At 54.0% G+C, this 21,517-nt stretch overlaps 1 protein-coding gene across 4 annotated transcripts in view; it reads right to left on the bottom strand.

The window, feature by feature from the left end:
* The window catches only part of UNC5B (unc-5 netrin receptor B), an 87,964-nt gene extending 66,746 nt beyond the window's left edge, over nucleotides 1-21,218 (bottom strand). The window contains exon 1 of one of the 4 annotated variants that reach the window (XM_004273162.4): nucleotides 20,408-21,218. In XM_004273162.4, coding sequence (XP_004273210.1) covers nucleotides 20,408-20,486 — 79 coding nt within the window. In that variant the 5' untranslated portion in view covers nucleotides 20,487-21,218. The remainder of the gene's footprint in view (nucleotides 1-20,407) is intronic. The other 3 variants (XM_049697279.1, XM_033434168.2, XM_049697278.1) reach the window with 3 other exon arrangements.
* Nucleotides 21,219-21,517: the final 299 nt, after the last annotated feature.

Below are 21,517 nucleotides of genomic sequence, written 5' to 3'. Positions count from 1 at the left end.
CACTCCTGCAGTAAAAATACCACAGACCACATGGCGAGATGGGACAGCGCCTTGCCCTCCAGTCCCCCGCCAGGTGCAGGTAGAGCGGAGAGGAATCCTGGCACAAGGCCAGCTTTGCCACAGGAGTCTTTTACGAGGTACTCAACCCCCCCACCCCCGGCCTCAGTTTCTTCCTCTGTACAAGCAAGGTGATCACACCCACCTCACAGAGTGGCTGGGAGGATTGCATGGAAAAAAACCTGGAAATGGTAAAGTGCTGTACAACTGGAATTTGTTTATTGATTTAGATGCTGCACAGGCTGGGCTGGGAAGAAGTGAAGCAGGATGGCCATGGGGGAGGAGAGGTGTGTGTCCGCGGCCACCAAATCCCTTCCTAATCCCAGCCTCCAAGGCAAGGCGGGAGGCAGCTGACACGTCAACAGCCACAGCACCCGCTTAACCAACTGAAGATGCATAAATGACCCGGAACAGCACTGCGGGCACCAGTTGGCAGAGCTGGCGTGGACATCACATTCCCTCCCCACCCCCCAGCTCCCAGCCTTCTAGCAGCTGTGAGGTCAGCTTGCAGAGTGGTAGCACCTCCCCCCAGCCACCATGCAGAGCTCAGAGGAGCATGGCACTGCCAGGGCCAGGGCAGGCGCCAGCTCGGATTCCCCAGGTTCCTCCTTCCTCCTGCACCCGCTCTGCCGTCGCTTCTCCTCCAGCCCCCTGATCGCATCCCAGAGCATTTCCCCCACCAACACAAGACTGCGGCTTCTCATATAACACATAAGCTGTGGTGTGAACTTCTGGTAAATGAAGATCTTATTTAAAACTGTGTACTATCAGGGGAGAGGAGGAGACAGGTTCCAACACAGCTCGGCCGTCTTGCCGGGAAAAGGAGGTTGGAGAGAGCAGAGAGCCACCAGTCGCTCCTGGGAAGTCACTGGAGAGGGGCTATGGGGCCCTGGGAAACGCTCCCAACTCACCTACGAGGGTCAAGCAGGGTGTCACTTTCTTTATCTGTGCAGAAGGGTAGGGCAAGGAGCTGACCCCCGTTGGAGGTTTGGAAGAAACAGTGGTTTAACTTTGCAGGGCTTTGCAAGAATGGCAGACCTTTGGACCAGAGAGGACTTGGTGATGATTGGATCCTGGGGCCTCTCCATTAGCAGCACGACAGAACCACTTGAGCCACTTTGAAAGCTCCCAATGGCCAGGCCAGACCCTAAGCCCAGTGAAGTTAGAGTCTCTGTGCGGGAACCGGGCAGAGGTGGTCCCACGGATCAGCCAAGGCTAGGAACCAGCAAGCCCTGTTCTTTGTAACAAGCGGTGTGCCTCTGAGTCACCTGGGGTGCTCTGCCAAGATTCATATGCGCAGACTCCTACACCAGAGCCGCTAGGGGCAAAGGCCAGGCACGTGAATTTAGAAAAAAACCAAAAAACCAAAAACAAACTCTAGGAGATTCTTAAGTACAAGCCTGGTTATCTGTTCACGGAGCACCTGGACATCGAGGGCCCAGTCTGTGCTGGGCGCTGTCCCGGACCTGGGGGTACAGTACTGAGTGACGTGGCCCCGTCCTCGTGGAGTGGACATGCTAGAGGGGGGACCGACGATAAGCCAGCAAGCATGTAAGTCCATACACAAATCATAATTCCCAACGGTAATAAGCTAAACGAGGCAGGGGGATTGGGGAGGGGCTCTCCGAGCAAGGGTCGTCCAAGCTGGGACCCAGATACAGGAAGGAGCAGGCCACGCCAAGGTCCATGGTGAGAGCACCCCGTGCAGAGGCATGTTTACTGACGTGGAAGCTGCAGCCTCCTGTCAGCTGCAGACCCACACTCTCATCAAAACCCCTGTTTACAGGTCCTGGCTACACAGGAAATGCTGAGGAGAGGCCAGGGGTGTCACAATTGCCCTCTCTGGCTCTCAGGAAATTCAACAGGTGGCTGGAATAAAGGGATTTTAGAAAATGTACATCTGTCAGGGACCTCAGAGTTCCCTGGTCCAGCTTCCTCAGTTAACACATGGGGAAACTGAGGCTCAGCAAGAGGCAGTGATTTACTGTGGTGTGGCATCTCCGTTCTGAAAGGGTTCAACGGGACCACGACTCCACCATGTGTCACTGTCAGGCCCAATGTCCACCCTTCCCCCAAAGTCCCTGCTGCTCTTTCTCTCTGTATCAACAACCTGTGTGTTCCAGGTACAAGGCCACGATACACCCAGGGGGCTTGGGTGGTGGGAAAGTGGGGCCTCCCCCCATTGTCTCTCTGAGGGTGGGGAGGTCCTTCCTCCTACACTGGGAAGCCCATCAAAGGTCAGAGAAAATGGTGCGCGATAAGGCCATGGAATTTGGAACTTAGTGGGAGCTGGAATTTCCCCATGTGGAAGGCTGGTCCCCGCTGCCCACCCCTGGTGAGCATACAAGGGAAGGGTATGGCATATTCCGGGGAGGGGGCGGGTGGCCCAGGCACTCAGGGTCAGAGGACGGACGTCGAGGGGAGGGCAGGGTGGGCAGAGAAGGTGGCTGCCTGTCTCTGGAACATCCCTGCCCAGGAGAGGCACGCTGGGTCATCAGGTCACTCTGCGGACAGACCACTGAACGAGGCCACTGCTTGTTCCTGCTCAGCCCTTATTTCCACCGTGAATGTGGTGTGGACAGGAGGGCGAGGCCAGGGGCTGCGTCAGCACCTTCCCTAGCAGGGCCACAGAGCGAGGAGAGCTCCTGTTCCCTGTACAGCTGTACCCGCTGCCCTCTCGGACCAACCACAGCTAAAGCCCCAATAGCTCCTCTCAATCTCCCTCTGAGTTTCCTGGGTAAAACCTGTAGGTAAGACAGGGTGCCCTGGAAGGATGATCTTCTTAATCTTTCTCAGCCACGTTAAGAGTGGAGAGGGGCCGGTAAGTGGGGAAAATCCGGCAGCGACAAAGCAAGTCCAGAGATGATGTGGGTAAGTCAACCCCCTCCCTCTGCCCCTGTCCCCCCAGCTGTAAGCAGGGGCCGGGGTGGTGGTGGTGCAAGCACTCACCCGGACGATGTCCTGTGGTTGCTAAGAAGCTCAGCTTCACGTGTGAAGGTGCTTTTTGCGTGAAGTACTCCACACCTGCGAGCGATGGGCACCAGCTGGACGCATGGTGGGTGGGGGAGCCAAAGACAGCACGCGGCTGATTCTCACGACCAGCTCTTGCTCAACCAAAGAGGACGCTGGGCCCTCATGTGCCCCTTTATAAGGTCTGCCAGGCTTCTGAGGCAGAGGGAGGGGGTGCCCACATCATCTCTGGACTTGCTTTGTCGCTACCTGCCTTCTAAGGACTGCACCCTCCCTGGCAAGCACTACAATTCCCTGGAAGGAGCCTTGGAGAGGAAGTCCAGGGCAGTGTGATGGAGATGCCCAAGCACCTGGGAACGTCTGTGTAACCAGCTCTTTTCATCAGTGAGCAGGGCCCCTGGGGGCTTGGGCAATCGGTCTGGTCCAGTGGGCTGTGATGGGGAGGCGGAGAGGTTGGCTTACTTCAGGCTCCCGGTGGCCTCTCTCCCTCAAGAGTCCAGACCCTCAGCTGGCCCTGCCCTTCCTTCTGCAAGCTGCAAGGACCCAGGGTGGGGCAGAGGAGGATGCCGTCAAGGGTGTAATAAACGACTTACTGACTGGCAAGCAGAGTTCTCAGGGCTCGGAGCTTGACCTTCCGGCAATTATGCCCTCCACCGCCTGCCCAAGGCCCCTCCTGCTCTGTGGAGACTCAGGTCTGGCTCGGCCCCTTCCCCCCAGACCACTGGACCTGCAGGGGCCTGAGGGCTGCAGACAACCCCCTGCAGCTGCTAATGCTCCTCCCCAGGCGCCCACATGAACACACACCCTCTTGGACCAATCCCTAAAATGGCACAGGCCGTGGAGAGAGGGGCCGGCTGGTCATGCTGGCTGGGACCAGCCTGTGGGAAGAGCCCAGTTCTGCCCAACGATCCACAGTGCTTTATTGAGGCCAGAATCACATCAGTGGGGGATTCTGTACTTTACAAAGCAGCTCCGAGTTCTGTTCACTCACCACCCAATCACTCCACCAGTTATCACCAAGCAGCTAGCACTCACGGGGACACCCAGGGAGGCACACAGCGGATAAGCCCTGATTCCGGCCCTGGAGAGTGGATGCACAGTGGGCTCCTGGAAAGAGCACTGAATTTGGAGTCCAGAGGCTAGGGTTAGACCTAGACTAGACTCTGACCCAAAAGCTGGGAGGCTGGCGGGGGGCGGGGGTCACTTCACTTTCCCTGAGCCCCATTTTGCTCCTCTGCTAGGACCTTCCTCCCAGAGTCATTACAAAGCCTAAATGACACAATGTGTTCGAACTGGCCAATGTGGGCACGAGAGAAGGCCCAGAGCGGGAGGGAGGCCAGGGGCTCAGAGCGCCTGAAACACACCTGGCGGGCAGACGGAGTGTATGTGGATGGGAACCTCACAGGTAAAGGAAACAGCAAATAAAGCAACCACCTCAGCATCTTCCACAGTTCTGTATAGAATGGAGTGTGTGTGTGTGTGTGTTTATATGTGTGTGCACGCATGTGTGTGTTCCAAGGGACTGGAAAAGAGGATCCAAGACCCATCTGAGTCCCAAGGAGCAACGTGCAGAGCCTGTAAGTAAATAATAAATAACATATTCCACTCATGCAACGCCCTTTGCACACATGAACTAATTATGATGTTGGTCCCACCTTTTGTCTGTGTGACCAGTGGTGTAGGAATCATTATCCCCCATTTGACAGAAGAGGAAAGCAAGGCCCAGAGGGCTGTAGGACCACACGAAGCCAGGAGTTACAATTTAAGCCAGGGCAGGGATGGCACTTGGGGTCCTGTCCCTCTCCTCTCCATCTTCCTCGGGGGCAGCACAGAGAATCTGTCTCCCCACACAGGGCTCACTGCTTGGATCTATAAGCAGAGTGGGAAGGGGCGTCTGATGAGGAAGCAGAATGTATTCAAGAGGCCATGAAAAAAGAATAAGAAGAGAGGTCTGGGTCTGGCCTGGTCTTACATCCATTTCTTTCTTACATGAAAGGTTGCAGCCTATAGATACTACTTCGTGGTTTGCTTCTTTTACTTGTCAGTAGGTCCTAGGAATCTCTCCATATCAGTTCTTGAAGAGTTCTAGCATCATTTTTTTAGAGCTGCATAGTACTCGAGTGGGTGGTTGTACCATAGTTTATTCAGCTCCTCTACTGGGGTGTTGGTTGTTTCAAATATTTTGCCATTACAAATAACGCTGTAATGACTCACCATGCACATAAGCATTTTTGTACTGATAAAGGTATATCTTAAGGGTAGATTTCCAGAAGTAGGATTGTTGGGCCAGAAAATAAAGTGTACATGCAGTTTTGTTAAGTATTGCCATATCAGTTCTCCAAAGGATTCTACCAATTTGCATCTCCTCCAGCAGTGTCTGGAAGTGCCTGTTTCACATAGCCTCCCCAATGGAATGTGTGGTCACAATTTTTAATTTTTTCCAGGCTTGTACGTAAGAAGTGGTATCTCAGAGTTGTTTTAATTTGCGTCTTTCTAATTATGAGTGAGTTGTAACATTTTTTTCATGTGTTTGAGGGTCACTGTTACATCTTATTTTGTGAATTGTCTGTTCATGTCTTTTTCCCACTTTTTAATCAGATTTTTGGGTCCTCTGTCCCTCAATATTTTAGACTGCATTATGTATTAGGGATATTAGTCTTTCGTCTGTAGCATATGTTATGAACATTTTCTCTTAGTTTGTCAAATATTTTGTCCTTTGACTTTCCTTAGGGTGCTCTACTGTAAATTTTTTTTTAATTTTATGTAATAAAATTTATCAATTTTTAATTTTATCATCCTGGATTTTGAGCCACAGTTAGAATGCCTTTCCCTGTCCCAAAATTAAAGAGAAATTCACCTGAGTTTCCATCTAGTACTACCTGTATGGTATGACTGTTTACATTTAGATCCCTAATCCATTTAAAGTTTATTTTTCTGTTTGGTGTGAAATATGGATCAAAGTTTATCATTTTCTAAATGGCTACTCAGTTGTCCCAGCACCTTTTTTTTTTTTTTTTGAGTTTTCTAGTGTTATTTATTTTAATATCATGCAGAATACAGAGTGGGCAATACCTTGTTCCCAACGCTTTTGTGATTGGCTAATCAACAAGTTATAACTAAGGGTAGCTGTATTCTAAGAAGCAGATGAGAGGGACGCAATGTCCAGCACCATTTATTTAAAAGTCTATCTTTATCCCAGTGATCTGGGATACCACCCTTGCATATACCACATTTCCACATGCATTTGGGTCTAATTCTGGGCTTTCTCTTTTCTTTGAGGGGCCTATCTGCCAATTCAGGCACCAGCTCCACATTATTTTAATTATAGAGGCGTTATAGTATGTTTTAATATCTGGTAGGGATAGTTTTACTTCTTCTTTACCCATTCTTGTGCCTCTAATTGATCTATCTTGTTAAATTACATTGGATAATACTTCCAGCACAGTGTTGGATGGTAAAAGAGATGGTGAGCGTCCGTGCTTTATTACTGATTTTAATGGAAGTGTCTTTAGCGTTTCCTCATTAAATAAGATACTGGCTTTAGAACTAGGATGTGTATATATATATATATATATATATATATAAATAAATAAATAAATATATGTGTGTGTGTGTGTGTGTGTGCGCCCGTGTGTATTTTATTATACTTAAAAGGTTCCCTTAATCCCCATTTCCTTGAATGTTTATATCATGAATAGGTGTTGAATTTTGTCCAAGGTTTTTTTCAGCATTTATAGATATAATATGATTTTGTTTCTTTAGATTCATTAATATGGTATATGATATTAATTTGGCACACGCTATTAATATTAATAGATTAATTTTGAACCAACCTTTCTTTTCTAGAATAAATAAGGGGACTTCCCTGGTGGTATAATGGTTAAGAATCTGCCTGCTAATGCAGGGGACATGGGCTTCAGCCCTGGTCCGGGAAGATCCCACGTGCCGCGGAACAACTAAGCCTGTGCGCCATAACTACTGAGCCTGTGCTCTAGAGCCCATGAACTACAACTACTGAGCCCACGTGCCACAACTACTGAAGCCCGCGTGCCTAGAGCCTGTGCTCCGCAGCATGAGAAGCCACCACAATGAGAAGCCCACACCGCAACGAAGAGTAGCCCCCCCTTGCCGCGACTAGAGAAAGCCCGCGTGCAGCAACAAAGATCCCAATGCAGCCAAAAATAAATTAATTAATTTAAAAAATAGAATAAATAAGATTTAGTCATTATATATTATTTTCTTCAAAAACAGGGGGGATGGAATTGGATACCAATGATGACAGCTACGATTTACTGAACAATTTCTCTGTCCTCTGTACGCATCATTGTCTGATTCAATCCTCAAGATACCTATGTGAAGCAGGCTTTATCATCCCCATTTCACAGATGAGGAAACTGAGATTAACAACGGTGAAGTAGCCTGGCCAACATCACACAGCTAGCAAATAAAAGAGACAGGGTTGGGCTTCCCTAGTGGCGCAGTGGTTGGGAGTCCGCCTGCCAATGCAGGCGATGCGGGTTCGTGCCCCAGTCCAGGAAGATCCCACGTGCCGCGGAGCGGCTGGGCCCATGAGCCATGGCCACTGAGCCTGCGCGTCCGGAGCCCGTGCTCTGCAACGGGAGAGGCCACAACAGTGAGAGGCCCGCGTACCGCAAAAAAAAAAGAGACAGGGCTGTATCTTGGGTCTCAGTGATTCCAAAGGCCTTAGTACTACACAGGCAGCATTATTTAGCTGTTATTTGGATATATTAAAAATGCTTATTATTTGATAAGGTGTTGGAAGGGGAACACCTCTGTAGGAACTGGGGGGAGGGCCTGCCCCTACTTCCCAGAACCCTGAGCTTCCCTCCTCAGCCCAGCCTGCCCGAGGTAGCAGAGGTAGCCTGTGATGGGCTGTGAGGGCTGCCGACCATGTGGCTGCCCCAAGGCCAGGCAGCAAGCAGCCCTCAAGGCCTGCCACGTCCCCTTCCAATCTCAGCCTTGATCGGTCCCAGCATTTATGTCTCAGGCTCCAGACAGTGTGGGAACAACCAGGAGAACGAAGACGGGTCCAGGGAGGTGCTGGGCTGTGAGGGAACAAAGCAGAGGGAAGAAAACCCTAACCTCCACTCCCTGCTGGTCCTGACTGTCCTGTTTTCTAAGAACAGGCAGCCGGCCGAGGGATTATGTAACTTCTGGTGGGCATGGCAGATGGCGTGCTGGCTGGACACCTCAAACCCAGCACTGACACTAACCTTCCCTGACGTGGCACCCCGGCCTCCCCTACTCTGGGGTGTGGAGCAGAGAGGGATGGGAAGCGACCCAAACTCTTGTCATCTACCTCAATAGCCATGGCCATCTAGGCCACGGGGAGAAGCCAGGGCCCACCCACCAGCGGGAGGTTCCAGCCAGGGAAGTGGAAACGCAGGCCCTCTCCTGCCTGCCCCACAGCGAACAGCTCTCTGCACAGCCCCTGGGGGAACAGAGCCTGCTGTGCCGGCCTCCTTCCACCTCAGATCAGTGGCCCCTGGGGTTTGGAGAAGTTTCCAAAGCACCTGTCCAGGCATTTTCTCCCTGGGCCCTACCTAGCATTCAGCTTCTTTTATTCCTTTTGCTGATGGGTAAACTGAGGCTCAGAGAGGGTGAGTGATTTGCCTGTCACACAAAGACAGATCTGGCCCTACATTTTCCTGCTGGTGCATCCCACTCTGTACGGACACAGTTGACCTTAGGGCTGAAGATTCCAGACTCCTCGTCCAGTGCTCTTTCCAAATGCTATGACAACGCAGGCTTCCCCTCAGGCGGCTCACCAAGTCACCCTGTGGGCCATCCTGAACTTTATGTCTAATACTCCCTATGTCAAGAGGGGAATATTGGAAAGAAAGGAGGGGTGTAACCAGCGATTTGCAGATTGATTTCCTCCCAGGTAGAAAGAAAAGGGGGCTGACCTTTACTGATCATGCCTCATCTCGTTTTCATCTCCCCAACAACCAATCAGGACCCTCATTTCACAGTGAGGCGATGCAGGCTAGGGGAATTACAGCTAGTGTCGGAGCCAGGACTTGAACCCAATTTACTGATTCTAGGGCAGACCCTCTTCCACTGGACAGATGAGGACACTGAAGCCCAGAGAGGGAAAGGGACTAGCTCAATGCCACACAGCAGATTAGCTGCTGGCCAGGATTAGAATCCGGGTTTCCCACTCCTCAGCTTAGGACTCTTTCTGTATGTGTGTGTCTGTACAGAGTGGGACGAACCAGCAGGAAAATGTGGGGCCTCACATTTGCAGCAGGGGTTGCTGTGTCCATCAGCTCCGGCTATCTCGGGCTGCCAGGCAGGAGTTCCAGATGAACCTGTGTTAGGGGCTCCTGGCAAGGGCCGGTGGGTGCCCAGCTGTGAGCGTGGCAATGGGCCCAGGACTACTGCTGCCTCGGCTAAGGGCCTGGGGGTGTTTAATCTCCCAGGGATGCTCCCTGAATGTTAACACTGGACGCAGTGCCAAGGGGAGCCTGGCTTAGCCAGACTCTGCAGCCAAAACTGCTCCCCTGTATCAAAACCAGCTCCTGCCAAGACGCTGCTGGCAGTTGCTCTGGAGGGCTGAGGCCTCCAGTCAGACCCTGCCCATGAACCTTCAGATGTACTGTCTCAGCCCACACCTGCTCCCAGGCCCCAGGGCCAGTGTCCCTGCAACGGACTTTCTCTTGAGCCACTAGAAGACAAGGTGGAGGGGAGTGATCAATGGGCTTGAGACTGCAAATAGGAAACAAACATCTTTTTTTGTTTGTCTGTTTGTGTTTGTTTCTTTGGCCGTGTCGCCTGTGGGATTTTAGTTCCGTAACCAGGGATCGAACCAGAGCCCTCAGCAGTGAGAGCACAGAGTCCTAACCACTGGACCCCCAGGGAATTCCCAGGAAACAAACATCTTTAAAGGGCCTGGACCAGCCAGCTATGGCTTGTGAAGGCCACCATGCAGGTGAGTACAAAGTTTACCAACCCAGCAAATGTCTGCCAGTCTGCTTTCTCCACACAAAGGGGCAGAGGGCACTTGACGGCAGTCCTCGATTAATTCTTCGTGGTTCCACTGGATTTAGTGAGTAAATTCTTTGCTACCTAGGGGCTCTGACCACTGAAGACTTGGCTCTGACATCCATGATACCCTGTGCATAGTAAGTGATCAAAGATGGAAAGCAGGAGAGAATGAAGGGAGAGAGGCAGGCAGAGCGGGGGAGGGGTGGGGCTGTAAGCAAAGCAACGAGAATCTTCTAATTCTTTGGTTGCGCATCTACAGTAGCAAGTCCAAAGCGTGGCAGGGAGTGAGTCACAGCAAGCTCCTGGGTGAGGACGGCTCGCGGGGATCCTCATTCGTCTGTTCTACAAGTGCTTATCATCTTTGTGTTCCAGGAACTGTGCTGGGTGCCAGGGACATGCGAGTGAGCAAAATCAGACCGAGCAGACCCAGGCTCCCTAGGCACCTAGTGTCACAGTTGCTCTCCTGTCATCCAGTTGTTTCAACTCCATCCTGTCTCCACCCGCTGACCCTGCCTCCTTGTCCCCAGGGCCCTGGCTTGGGTGACAGGAAACAGAAGGGTGGGAACCTGCCCCATAAGACATACCCCACCCCACCCCAGGTCACCCCTCTGTCTCTGAGTCTCTGTCCTGCTTTTTCACAGAATGACCAAAGGTGGGATGGAGGAGGGGAGCCAGGAACAACATTCCTGGAATCCCGGTCAACTTCTTATAAGCTCTGCATCCTCCATGGGTGGGCAGGCGGGCACCTCTGATTGCATTACAGAGCTGCTTGCCTTCGGCTCTGTCTCCTGACGCCAGTAATGCCTCCAGAGACCAGTCAGGGCCTCTGGGGGTTACAGCCTCCTGGGTGATCCCAGCAGAAGACGTTCCTCCCAGACCCTAGGGATGCCTCCTGATATCCACCAGGCCCAGGTGGGCATCAGGGACCAGAAAAGGCAGCCTCCTTCTTCTTGCCCCTCTCCCTGGCTCTCTGGTCGACAAGGAAACTGCCACCAGGAACTCTCTGTCCCCCTGCTTTCCTGCCCAGAGAGGTACAGGGAGAGAAGCAGGGCCCAGGCCCAGCCAAGGGGGCAGCCAGACTGGGGGCAGGGAAAGGCAGGTAGGAGGGAGGCCAAGGGGAATCAATGGAACCTACTCTGTGCCAGGACTGCATGTTTATCTCACATCACATCACCATCCAGTGAAGTCAGCGGGGTCATCCCCACCCCACAGATGGGGACGCTGGGGTACACAGAGGTTGAGCCACCTGGCCCAGGCACTCAGTAAGAGTCAAATCCTTTTAATTCCAAAGCCTTGGCTCTTCCGACTAAGAAGGGACCCCTGGCTCCAGAAGTCTTGTTTTACCAGATGATCAGGTGGCTGAATTCAGAATCGGTCTCCTGGGGGATGTGTCAGACATTCCCGCCCCACACCTTCACATACACACCCCCTACCAAGAAGGCCCTTTCTGTTCACCCAAGCTCTGCTCATCCTTCCAAAGCCAGTCAAGCACCATCCTCCCCTCCTCCAGGAAGCCTTCCCTGACCAACCACCCAGGCCCACAGGAGCTTCTCTCAACAGCTGAAGGATTTCCTGTTGTTATCACCCAATACATGGCACCAATAACAACGAGGAGGAGGAGAAGGAGGACAGTGAGTTTTACTGAGCGACTTAGAATGTGCAAAGCATTTGCATACATTATCTCATTCATCCCCACAAGGATCTGATGAGATTGGTGCTATTACCACTCCCCCTTTACAAATGAAGAAACTGAAGCTCAGAGACGGTAGACAACTTGCTCTAGGACACATAGCCAGATGCTGGAATAGCCAGGATTTGGACCCAAGTAGTCTGACTGCACAGCCCGCCCTCTAAGCACCATGCCAGACCCCTCCCAGTACACACATCTTGGCTCGTCCTCAGAAGGGCTCCTCTCTGTTGCCCCATCACACACTCCTGTTGCACCCCAGCATCACAGGTCTGGCACGTGGCTTATGCCTCAAGAAGAGACACAAATCAATTCAAGGGTCAGGCAGGTACTTTGCCCACCCCTGACCCCAGAGCCCAGCAAATGCTCAGACTGAATGAATGTCCATGTGCACCAAGTTTTAGGGCTCGGTGTGTTCCAACACCCAATGTGGTGACAGGAGTCCTCATTCCCCACCCCCGCGCTCAGCCACCCTCCACTCCTGAGAAATGAAACAGTGGATGGGATGGCCAGGTCTGGACAGTGTGTTCCTGCCACACCCTCCAGAGGGCCCCCTTGAGCCTTGTGGCAGTGGCAGGGTCGGGCAGCAAGTGCCTCTCTGCTCACATGCCCAGGATGCCTTTGGCGATGGGGTCCTTCTCTGCCTCCCGGGCCCTGCTTGGCATCTGGGGCTCTGAGTCTGTGAGGCAGGAGATGATCATGAAACAAGAAAAAGGGACCGAGGTCCCAGAGGGTGATTTATAGCTTTGGAGAGAGACCCAGGGCCGCATAATGCTCACAAGGGCATTCTAGTCGATATATTGACTTTCTGGAGGGGCCTCTGTAAACACAGTGGTTCTGGGCCATGGTTACCTCTGTCTCTTGTTGGTTGCTGGGGCCTATTCACATGGAACCAGACAAAAACCCCAGAGCCCCTAAGGATCATCCTTCCACCTTTCCCCCATCCCAAATTTACAGATGGGACCCAGAGAAGGAAAGCCACTTGCCTAAGGTCACACAGCAGAGAAAGAGCAAAAACCAGAGTCCCCTAACTCGCAGGCCAGGAGCTGCTGGGCCTCCAGGCCCTGAGCCTCCCTGCTTTCTCCTCCCCCCACTCCCCTGGAGGAGAACGTCTCTGGCATTGCACGGCTCTCTCCTGAGGAGGCTTTGCCTGAGTGCTCCCTGAGCTCTGTGTGCCAGGCCCTGTACTTTATAATATATCAGGTCATGTGATCCTCAAATAACCCTGAGGACAATATTATTATTACCATGCCCATTTTACAGATGAGGAAACTGAGGCAGAGCACAGTTACGTGAACTGCCCAAGGCCACAGAGTTAGTAAGTGGCAATGCTGGGGGGCTATGCTAAACTCCTCAGAATCCCAGTTGGCCATACCATGTACCCACAGCTGAGGCCCTGGGGAGGGGCCTCTGTGAGAAGGGGTAGGCAGAGGGGCTGGGGCTTCCTGGAGGTGACGAGAAGTGAGCTTGCCCCCTCCAACGGGCTCATGGAAGTAGCTGGGCTGAGGACTCTGTGCTTCCCTTCTTGCCCACTCTGTGTTCTCTGATGGGGGCCTGGCAGGAGGCAAAGAAGTATACCTCCCCATGCTTCCATCCCCAACATAATCCCTACCATTTCTTAAAAAGCATTTTCTGGGCGCACTCCATCTTCAAGAACCACAGAGAGCAAATCAAAGAATAAGAAATCTTTTCATCTCCAGTGCAAGAGGTAGCTGAGAGGGGCGGGTCCCCCAAGGCACACCCCTTCAGTTGGGCCTGGGAAGGGCAGGATGGAAATATGGCCGAAGGTTGGCTCACCAAGGATTGGTGTCCACGCAGGATAGAGGCCTTGCAGATGCTGACAGGGCCAACTTCTCAAGAGTGGGAGAAGTCTCGGGCCTTCTTCACCCCACCCCCATCTTGTCTCCTCTTCAGAAATGCTCTTAGAAAGACCCAAAAATGAGAGTCAAGGTCTGGCTCACATCACCTCCTCCAGGAAGCCCCAAGGCTCTCTTCCCTGAATAGACAGTTGACCCTTGAACAATACGGGCTTGAACTGTGTGGGTCCACTTATAGGCAGATTTTTTTCAATAAACATAGTAGCTGTATTTTCATTTTACAGATCTTTAAGTTAATTGTGGGGATGAGTTTATGTTCAATTAGAGATTACAATATGTGGAATCAAAAGAACTAGTGTTTGAGTCCTGATTCTATCCAAACCATTTCAGCTTCCTGCCTTTGGGTGAGTCGCTTATCAATTCCTTTATTTTTGAGGCTGAGATAGCAGACAGAGGATTTTTAACTGCTGGGGAGTCAGCGCCCCTAACTCCGAGCTATTCAAAGGTCAGCTGTAGTGTCGTTGCTCTCATTTGCTACATACAGGGGCTCTTGGAATGTCATTTACCATTTTTTGGAGTGGAAATCAGCATCCCTCCCACACAGTGACCACCTTGAGGGCTGGGGCCAGGGCTGCTCTGGCTCTGACCCAGGTCTGAGGTGGGCTTCCTAAGTGGCACCCACCTCCCCAGTGGGGTTCTTACAAGGACAAACTGAGGTCTTACGTATGAGGGTTTTATAATCTGTAAAGCAATATGTATACCGGTGGAGCTGTGATTTTCCTATAGGTCTCTCTGGTCCACAACAGCACACCTTATCCTAGAGTTAAGGAAGGCAGGGGAACTGGGAAAGCAGGGGAGCCCTTTGTGACCATGGAAATGAGGAACAGAGGAGTCCAGGGCTCATGTATGTGTCTGTGTGTGCATCTGTCCTCTTAATTGCATCCACGAGAGTCCCAGGCCCAGCCGTGCCTGCCCACGTTGCTCTCCATGAGGGATGCCACTCACCCAAGCTCTGCTTGCCTCTTCTCTGGCAAATTCCAGTGGACACCCCACTGCCCCTGGAGGGTGAAGCGTGAACCGGACCCAGATCAGAGCAGATCTTCAAACCACAGGCCCTGTCACTGTTCTAGGGAAGCTGGGAGCTGACTGCAGGAGACCCCAGGACTCGGACCCCTGTCCTCCTGGGGGTAGGCCCTGAAGCTCCTGGACTGGCTTTAGGGCTTGTCTGTGGCCAGTCTGTCCCACCTGCCCTCAGTGGGGGAAGCCAGCTTCCTCCCTTCCAACTCCACAACCCGGCATTCAGCCCAAATGGACCAAATCGTGCTCACCTGGGTCCCACCTCAAACAGGCATCCCTAAGAATACAAGAGAGGAGCTTCCCAAGCCTGGCGGTGACTCACCTCCCCACACAACACATTCCTGTTTACACACAAACACACCACAGCTGCACCCATATGTACACTGCATACCTCCCCCACCCAAACACACACACAGCCACCTACACCACACATCCCATATGCAAAAGGCACAACTCAGCACACACACTCATTCCTCCTGCACACTTCACCTCCATGCCCAGCACCCAATGCAGCACCACACCTACCCTCACCTCCCACTGCACACTCCCGGCCCCGCCCACCTCCTCCACACACATTCTCACCCCACTCACTCCTCCATGCACGCTCTCACACCCACATCCTGTCTTCCTCGAGAAAAGAGCCGCCCAGCGGCGGGGAAGTTGTGAGGCACTGGGGGCAGCCTGCTCTGGGAGGTGAGAAGGAGGGAGGCTCTGCTGCGAGCTCACTCCCTAACCAACCATGCCTTGAGAGGTGTGGACTCCCGAAGACTGATATAGCTCAGCAGGGGACAGGGTGGAGGGGACTGGCCAGGGGGCCGAGGGGGATCAGGGTGGCTCAGGATAGGAAGGGAAGGGGGAGCGGGCGGTGCCAAGGTGTGCACAACCCCCAGGTACGCGCGCTGAATCAGCCCACCAGGCGGAGATGCTAACCGGGCTGCTGTGTCCGCAAGGGTAAATTCGGAAGCTTCCAGCAACCCAGGGCTTTGGGAGAGAAGGAAGAGGAAACAAAAGGGGTAGGGTGGGGGGAGCGGGGAGGCAGCTGATTTATGCCAGCACTTCAGCAAATGTTTTCGCTGCCATTAGCCTCGCAGCTTAGGAGAGAAAGGGGCGCCACGGGGTACTGGTGGTCGGGCCTCGCCAGGGCTTGCCTGCCCTGCGGGGTCGTGGGGGGCAGCGGCTGGCACAGAGGACGGGGTCTCACCTGGCCCCGGCTTGCCAAAATGCACTAGGTCGGGTGGGGGAGAAACTCCCCGGGCTCCAGGCCGGGTGCGGGCCCAAGGGGGGCAGGAGGTGGCGGCCCAGGCCCAACTTCAGAAGCAAATCAAAAGGATGGAGGGCACACATTCCCTCCACCCTTCTGAAACTGCCCTTCCTCATATTATTCTAATTACGGTATTCTAAATTTTCCTTTAATAAAAGGAAAGAAACAGAAAAGCACAGAACACACTTATTTGGTTTCATTTTGCCTTCACAGCTTTAATGATTCCGTTTGTGGAAGCTGTTTAGAAAACCGGGGAGGACGAAGAGGAGGAGGAAGAGGCCAGAGTCACCAGCTCTGGCCTCAGCGGCCAGCTTCCTCCTCTCTGCCCCTGGGTGCCAGCCTGCCTAGGCAGCAGTCTCTCTCTACGCCCCAGCCCCACGAAGCCAACCCCTAAACTCCAACCTAGGACCCCTGTCTCTCCTCCCTTTCCTCCAGGCCTCAGGGTGCTCCAAGGTGCCTCCTTGTTACTCCAACCCCAGCGATAAGGTTCAAATGACCATATGTTTGGCCAGCAGGCCCGGGAGGAGGCTCCAGGATGGGCCAATGAGAACCACCAACCAAGCGCTTGGAATGTGAGAGATCCGCCTCCCCTCCAGCCTCATCCTCGAAGCCCCAGGCAGCCCAGACCCTCCCTAGAAGCCATTGCTGGTAAAAGGGAAGGGGAAGTGGTAGGCAGACCTGACGACGTGGTCTGGCAGCCAGGAACAGGTCATAGTACCTCAGTCCAGGAGAAACTCAACAACAAAGTGAGTGCAGGAGATGAGCCCCCAAAGTTTCAAAATAAAAAAGTAAAAACCTGTTTTGCCCCCAACTATACAAATAGGTACAGAGCTCTGAGGCTGGCTTGTGATTTATCTCACCTGGGGCAGGTGGGGGCTTTTTCTGAGAGGATCAGTGTTGGAAGGCTACCCCTGGGCACTTGCCTGGTCTCAGGGTCTCCCCTTGATCTTTGGTCCAGCCCTGTTCCACCTCTCCCAGGTCCCTGCTCCCAATTTCTTTCCACCAACCCCCAGCAAGTCCCAGTCTAACTCAGCTACCAAACCTACTTCATCATTAGCTGCCTGCCTTAGCTGGGCCTTGATTTCTGAATCTCAATCCCAGACCCATGCGGCCAGTCTGCAGCCCAGGTGGAATAAAGGAGCCACAACTAGAATGAGGTTTATGAGGCCTGAGTTCAAATGTCAGCTCTATCCTTGAGTCCCAGTGCAGTCCTGGGCAAGTCAGGGCCCGTCCCAAAGCTTCAGCAGTTAAACAAGTGGATTGGAAGAGACAGGAATTGTCTGGGATCCTATGGAATTCCCAGTCTGTGGGGTGGGGAGAGAAATTACATACAAAACTCCTCCCCTGCAGTGGTACTTTCACTTTAATGAGAAAACCCAGTAGGACGCTCTTCATTTTTCATTTGTTTAAGTGAAATGGGCATTTGGTACAGAGTAGAGGAAGACAAGGACAGGCCACCACCACACATACATACACACACACACACACACACACACACACACACACACACACACACACAGCAGAGACATTAGGAAAACTCCAATTTTAATTGCACCTTAAAAAGAAGTGCTATCATGACACCTTGGTTCCTTCTCAACCATCCCAGCCAGAGGCCAAGGAAAGGCTCATTAAAAGCTCCAGGAAAGGGCTTCCCTGGTGGCGCAGTGGTTGAGAGTCTGCCTGCCGATGCAGGGGACACAGGTTCGTGCCCTGGTCCGGGAAGATCCCACATGCCACGGAGTGGCTGGGCCCGTGAGCCATGGTCGCTGGGCCTGCACGTCCGGAGCCTGTGTTCCGCAACGGGAGAGGCTACAACAGTGAGAGGCCCTCGTACCGGGGGAAAAAAAAAAGCTCCAGGAAAGGCTGAGGGGTGGGGGGGTGGGAGGAGATTCCCAAAGTCAGCCTGGGCTTTTGAAGTGGCCTCTCCTGGCCAGTCACTTGCTGAAATCCTCTAAGAGTCTCGGGTTTATGGTTCCAAGTTTGATTTCTCCACCATCAAACTTTATGGCTTAAAAAAAAAACTCAGTGCTGGAAAGGGAACTCATTCCCATATTCACTGGGAATGGGGGTAGGGGAAAGGAGAGAGAGGTGCCTGCCCCTTGAGGAGAGCTTGGACACGCCCAAGAAGGAGCTTCCCCCTCCCATGGCTGGGACCAAAAGGAGGAGTCCAAAGTGGCCTGAATCAGCCCGATATTGGACAGGAGCCCTGGATACAAATCTGCAATCTGCGGTCACGTGAAGGCAAGATTTGAGGAAAGGCAACATCCTAGACTTCATTTTCCCCATCTGTGCAGTGGACCTCATGAGGAATCACTGGGAAGACCTAAAGAACATTCTGAAAAATGTTCTGTGCCTGTGGCATTAGAGTACAAGGGCTGTGTAGGAGGAAGGGGCATGTTCTCTCTCCTGAAGGCAGGTTTCTGAGGGCAAAGGGAAGGCAGCAGGCTGACCCCACCAGTTGGCCCCTCTCCAGGCTGGTGGACAGGCAACCCCTGCTGCGCTAAGTAATGAGCACAATTCCAAGGCCAGTTCTGCTCGCTAGTGAGAAATCAAAGCCCGGTATTAGCCACCCATTTCTGGCTGGGCACCAATCGTGCTCAAATCCATCAAAGCCTTGGGCCTGGCGTTTCTTCTGGGGAAGGTGGAGGCCAGAGGCTTTGTTAAGCAGGCAAGGCAGGCCACCCCCAGCCTCCCCAGCAGAGCCTACTCTGCAGCTCTGGAGAACTCTAGGCCAACCAGTCTTGTCTTTCTCCTGCCTCCCCAGCTCCCCACCCTCAGTAACCCCAGTATTTATTCCTGATACCCTTGCCCTGCCGGTCCAAACACAGCTTCCCAAGACCCAATCCTGCCCATATGCCATTTACAGAGACTTCACCCAACCCTCCAATCACCTCCCCTCATACACCCCCAAACCAGAAACCAACACCCCAACCCAGCACCTCCCACACCCAACTGCACTCTTTAAAACAAAGTTGGTCACTCAGCAGCCTGCTTCCTCCCCCATCATTACCTTCCAACTTCAAAACACTGCTTTAAATACCAGAGTCTACCCAAATCATAATTAACGTGGATCAAATGATTGTGTCGTAACTTTACAACACAAGGCTGGCCAAAAATAAGTGGGGTACGCGCTAAAATCAAGCCCTCACTCCTGGGCCATGGGAATCAGTAATTCCAGAGTGAGGAATAGCTGACTATCAGTGGGGGAGGCGGGCGTGGGACGTTCGGGGCGGAGGGCGGGGAGGAGGGCGGCGGACGTCAACATCCAAGCGGAAGGTAGAGGGGGGAGGGCTGCGTCATCTGTCCACTTTGTGCACCAGTTTTCGGAGTCAATGCAGGATGCGGCCCACGCCCACCCAACCTCGGAAGCCCGGTGCTTGGTTTCTGGGGGGAGAGAGTGAGAGAGACGGAGGGGGGGAGGGAGGGGGGGGAGAGAGAGAGAGAGAGAGAGAGAGAGAGAGAGAGAGAGAAAAGAGAGAGAGAGAGAGAGAGAAGAGAGAGAGAGAGAGAGAGAGAGAGGAGAGAGAGAGAGAGAGAGAGAGAGAGAGAGAGAGAGAGAGGAGAGAGGGAGGAGGGAGAGAGAGAGAGAGAGAGAGAGAGAGAGAGAGATGGATTGGCTCCCGTGTGTCCACCCGCTCCCCAGAAAGACGCAGCCCAGTCAGCTACGCCCGGCCCAGCTACAGACCAGCGAGACGTGTACACAGCCACGGCGGGAGAGGGGGAATAGGGACTTTATTTTAGGAGCCCAGCGACTCCCTTAAGGCATCTTGCTGGGTCTGGAGTAGAAGCGTGGAGAGCGCACCTTGTCGGCTTCCCAGACGGGGAGACTGTCAGTGACTCATTTAAAAGGAAACTCGTCAGGATCACTACGTACTCCTCCCCACAACACACAACACCAACACCCAGAAAAAAATTCTTCCAGGCCTGCGGATCCCAAGATCTCGAGGAAAGCTGTACGTGCAAGACAGCCCTATTCCCTTCGATAACAAAACCCTACAAGCTGGCCTCATCTGGCTGGCGGAGCGGACCCGCGCTCCCCGTGTTCCCCAGGTTTCTCGCTCCCTCCTTCTCATCTGCGGATTCGGGTCTGTGCCACGCTTGGAGTCTGGGCGAGCCGGGACCTGGACTAGGAAGTTGCCGGCGAGCAGCAAGCGAGCGCACACCTGGCCTGTGCAGCGACTGTGGTTTTTTGGCGCCGCTGCCAGGCGCGCGCGAAGCCAGGGGTCCCCCGGAGGCCGGTACTCCGGGAGGCGCACACCCCGACTTGGACACCGTTCCAGGGAAAAGAAGCGATCTCTCCCTTCCAGGCGGGAGCTGGAGAGCCTGAGCAACACCCCCGCCCCGCCCCGCCCCGCGAGATAGCTGCGCCATCGCCCACTTTGCTGGGGCAGAGAAATCTACCTTTTAACTTGGGCGCCCTTACCGCTTTCCCTGTGCGTACTGACGGAGCGATAGACCACCTCAACTTCAGAGCAGAGTGAGGCGGCAGTGTCCCCTCGCTCCCCTCCCCCATGCCCGAACGCTCCCTACCTGCTTGGCTCAGCCTCAGGTCCCAGCAGAGCAGGAGTGTCAGCAGTAGCGCGCCCCGCGCTCCGCTCCGGGCCCACATGCTCCCGCGGCCCGGCTCGGGCGCCTCTCCCCCAGGGCTCTCTCCCTGGCCCCAGCCTCGCCGCCGCCGTCTCCGCCGCCGCCGCCTCCTCCTCGCCGTCCTCCCCGGCGCCCGGCCGCGCCAGCCCGTGCCCTCCGTGGGGGCAGAGGCAGCCACGCTTCGCAGAGGGCTGCCCGGCGCTCGGAACGCTATGGGTACCCGGCGCCCGCTCTCCGGCCAGGCTCCGGCGTGCCCCTCTCTGCGCTCCTCAGGCTCCGGGGCTCGAGCGCTCCGTTGGCTCCCGCGTCCTGGCTTCGAAGTTGCGCGACTGAGGGTAAGAGCGCTCAGCGGCGCCCGCAGCGGCCAACGCCGCACAGTCCGAGGCCCCGTGCGCGCCTCCCTGCGCCCCGCCGCTACCCGCGGCTCCGGCGCCCTCGCCGGCCTCCGCCGCCTGCCACAAGGCCGAGCGCTGCCGCTCGCTCGCCCAAGTGAGTCCGCGAGCAGAGCAGGACAGCGCGCGGCCGGGGCGGGGCCTGGGCGGGCAAAGGCGGAGCCGGCGGAGGGCCTTTCTAGGGGGTAACGACGGCCCCTTGGGCGCGGCTTTGGCGGAGCTGGGGGCCCTTCAGGGGGGGTCCGCGCGAAACTCTGGGCCCGGAGCGTTGGAAATCCCGGCCGCTAGATCGTAGCTGGAAGCGGAGTCTGCCCAATTTTTGTTTCCAGAAACTAAAGAAATGTATCTTGGCGCTTTCCTCTGACTTGGCTGTGTCAGCTTTCTCCTCTGATTAAACTCAGGACTCTGTCGTTTTTGGCTCCCTGGTTTGTACTACGTAGAATCTACGCCTTCTACAGGGGGCGGCGGGGGGGGGGGGTCTTTACCAAAAAAGCTCCTTCAATGAGGAAATCTCAAACACTCAAGTCCGTGTTAAGCAGGGGCTTACAGCTATGTGGACTTGGATCATCCTGTTTGGCCCTACTTGTGGGTACGACCTTGGGCAGAACTGTTTGACTAGACCCCTCTGAACCTCCTGTAGCACCCAGGGCCTAGGATGTTA

The sequence above is a fragment of the Orcinus orca genome, chromosome 14 (assembly GCF_937001465.1).
Source record: "Orcinus orca chromosome 14, mOrcOrc1.1, whole genome shotgun sequence".
NCBI lineage: Eukaryota > Metazoa > Chordata > Mammalia > Artiodactyla > Delphinidae > Orcinus > Orcinus orca.
The sequence above is the reverse complement of the archived record's forward strand: the minus strand, read 5'-3'. Positions and strand labels throughout refer to the sequence as shown.